The 3,394-nt window shown below is 30.6% G+C and overlaps 1 protein-coding gene across 1 annotated transcript; it reads left to right on the forward strand.

Annotated features, from left to right (window-relative positions):
* Positions 1 to 423: 423 nt before the first annotated feature.
* Positions 424 to 1,005, forward strand: LOC141685916 (uncharacterized). The gene has a single exon (XM_074490992.1). It carries the CDS (start codon positions 424 to 426, stop codon positions 1,003 to 1,005), a length of 582 nt encoding a protein of 193 aa, XP_074347093.1.
* Positions 1,006 to 3,394: the final 2,389 nt, after the last annotated feature.

Below are 3,394 nucleotides of genomic sequence, written 5' to 3' on the forward strand. Positions count from 1 at the left end.
GAAGGGAAAGTAAAGCAGATGTTCACGATGGTCGATGCTAATGCTATTCTGGAAACTAGGGTGCCACAACATGAAGTTGAAGATAGAATAGTATGGTCCAGCTCGAAAGATGGAATTTATACTGTGAAAGCTGGATACAAATATTGGCATGATAGAAATATCGATAACTCTGCAGTTCCTCAGTCGAATGGTTGGCACAAGGTTTGGCAGCTGGCACTCCCACACAAATTCAAGATTTTCATCTAGAGATTTTGTCGTAATAATTTACCTGTGAGATGGAGAGTAAGAGGTAAAGGAGTTCTAGTTCCTATTATTTGTCCCATTTGTAATTTTGACGTGGAGCATCTTTGTCATGTGTTCTTTGAATGTTCGTTTGCGATAAGCTGTTGGCAAAGTGTAAATTTGTTATTTGACACGAGCGAGATGCATGAAGCTAATGTTTGGCTTCTGGAGAAATTGGAGGTTGCTCCTCAAAGTGAAATTCTGAAGGTATGCACTGTATTACATGGAATCTGGGATTGTCGTAATAAACAAGTTTGGGAAGGCAAAGTGGTTCCAGGAAGAGTAGCTATGGATTGTAGTATAAAGATGTTGCAGGACTGGAAGAAAGCCAAAGCCAGAGGTGCAACAGTGGAGGTAAGCCACAACCCTTATATAGCATGCAACTTACGGAATTGGAAGGCTCCAGAGGATGGGGAATATAAAGTTAATGTTGATGATTCATGGTTCCAGGGAGCAGATTCTTTCTCTATAGCCATAGTTCTGGGAAATTATTGTGGGACTTTCGTCGAGGGTCGAACTGTTGCTCTTCTTCAAGCTATGGATGTGTTAGAAGATGAAGCTTTAGGTATAAGAGAAGCTCTCTCGTGGGTGAAAAACATGGAAGAACGGAAGGTAACGGTGGAGTCGGACTCACTAGTAGCAGTCAATGCAATCAATGGTCAGAACAATTTTCTTTTAGAAGTTGGCCACATCATTGATCATTGCAAAATCATGCTCCAGTAGTTTCCAAATGATAGTGTCAAGTATATTCGAAAGCAAGCTAATGAGGTAGCTCATGGTCTAGCTAAAATGCATTGTTTAATTAATTGCTTTGTTATTTTCATGTCTCCTCCTACCCATTTGGTCGAGACTTGTAACTTTGATTCTTCTTGAATGAAATTCTCATTTGGTTTCAAAAATAAAATGGCTTGATACTTTTAAGTACGTACTTCCGTAACTTAGACGAGTATAACTAGATTTTTAATAGCATCTCCAATGTGGTGCTAAACCAAGGTTGTCAAAATTGTCAACTAATCAATAATATTAATATATTATTGTCCCTTTTTCCAATTATACTTTTGACACTTTCTTATCAAAAATTCACTCCAACAATTAGCAATCAAAGTTGTCAGATAAGTATAATTAAAATAGATTTGAAAGTACATATATTTAATGTTTTCATTTAAGGTGGATGTCAAAAGTCTATTCTGGTTGGCACCCCTAGGCCAACAAGAGTGCCACGCCGCATCATGAAAAAAGGCCCAAATTTCACTATTCAAAGACAAATGACCCTCAATATCATTTTCTGAAAAAATGACCTCAAATGTCATTTTAAAACGGGAGTTCGTGTATTGTTTAAACATTTTGATAATAATGTTATTACGTGCTGCGTTTACATATTTTTATTTGTTTTTAGTCAGACAAAACATCGGAAATCACGTTTTCAAACGAAATGTTTACTCAACTTTCATTTTGTGTTCTTCTTTTTCTTTTTTATTATCTAAAATTTAAGATAATGTTGTATTTTCAAGTTTAAAATAATATTTTAAGTGTTTTTGTTCATATTTTATTCATATATTAAAATATTTTAATATTTTTAAACCCCAATTTGAGAATTATTGAACCCAAAATTTTAAAAAATGGGCACTAATTCAATAAATTTTTTAATATTTTAGGGTTCAATAATCCCCTATTTGGGTTTTAGAAAATAAATAATAATATAACACAACGATTTAGGTTTAAGATTTAAGGTCTAGGGCCTTAGGACTTAGGCCCTAAACCCTATGAACCAAACTCTAATTAGTAACATTTATTAATATTTTAGAATTCACCGATTCTCAATTTGGATTTTAAAAATATTTAAATATTTTTAGATATGAATAAAATATAAACAAAATATCCCTTTAAACATTTAAATATTTATATATGTAAATAAAATATGAACAAAGCATCCCTTTAATAAAATTTTAAACTTAAAAATATAATATTATCTAGTATTTTGGATTAAAAAAATTTAAAAGAAAAATAAACATGCAAAATGCTATTCAATGTAGTGTTACTCCAATAACATAAGTAGGAGTTGCGGTTTTCATTGAAAAAAAGAAAAAAAAGGAACAAAACGTGGAATGTAACACTGTTTTTGATGAATTAATAAAATGGAAACCAAGATTTCGTTTTGAAATGACATTTAGGGTCATCTTTTTATAAAATGACATTAAGGACTCTGAAATAATGACATTTGGAGTTAACACCCCACATCTATATATTCTTAATGACTACTCCTTAATTTACCCATTTTCCAAATGGGTACCCATAACCCATATTAAGTATAAAATCACTAGATCCATGGATATATCCACAAAATTTACCCAATGGGGGTAAATAAATTTACCCATGACCCATATTAAGTAAAAAATCTATATATCCATGGATATATCAATATCAGTTTACCCATTTGTTTACCCATCAAAACACTAAACATGGAAAAATTTTGAATTTTAAAATTTAAACATCTTATCTAAGGAAAGATTTGCATGATTTTCTCACATCCGTTCCAACACTAATTCAATGATAATTATTGGTTTCCTTATTCTCTCTCATTCTTTATTTACACATTCAATTGTTTTTTTTGAAATTCAAATTTCCTTAATTATCTCATATCCAATCAAATTACCCAATTAATATTATATGTGTGCTACTCAAGATCCACAATTTTAGCCACGAATACGATAAAACTATCTATTCAAATATATCTACCTTCAAAAACCACTATTTTAAATTATATCAGACATTTATCTCTCTCATTCTCCTATTTTTAATTTTTTTTCTTTTTATTCGACTTTTTACTCTTTTTTTTTGTAATTTTAGTATAATATTTTGTATTGATTTGATATGTCGTCTCTTTTACTCTTTCTTTTTTGTAATTTTAGTATAATTTTTTTGTATTGATTTGGTATGTTTGTATAAATATTCTTAATCTACATTTATAATTTGAAATTCAAAAAGTAAACTATCTATGGAAAAAGATTTTAGACTAATCAGTCACGCAGGATTTACTCCTTTATTTGTTATATTTTTAAATTTTGAATTTCATACTTATCTATAGAAACTCTCACTCCTTGATTTGTAAATT

This window comes from Apium graveolens, chromosome 9, assembly GCF_009905375.1.
Source record: "Apium graveolens cultivar Ventura chromosome 9, ASM990537v1, whole genome shotgun sequence".
NCBI classification, from domain to species: Eukaryota; Viridiplantae; Streptophyta; class Magnoliopsida; order Apiales; family Apiaceae; genus Apium; species Apium graveolens.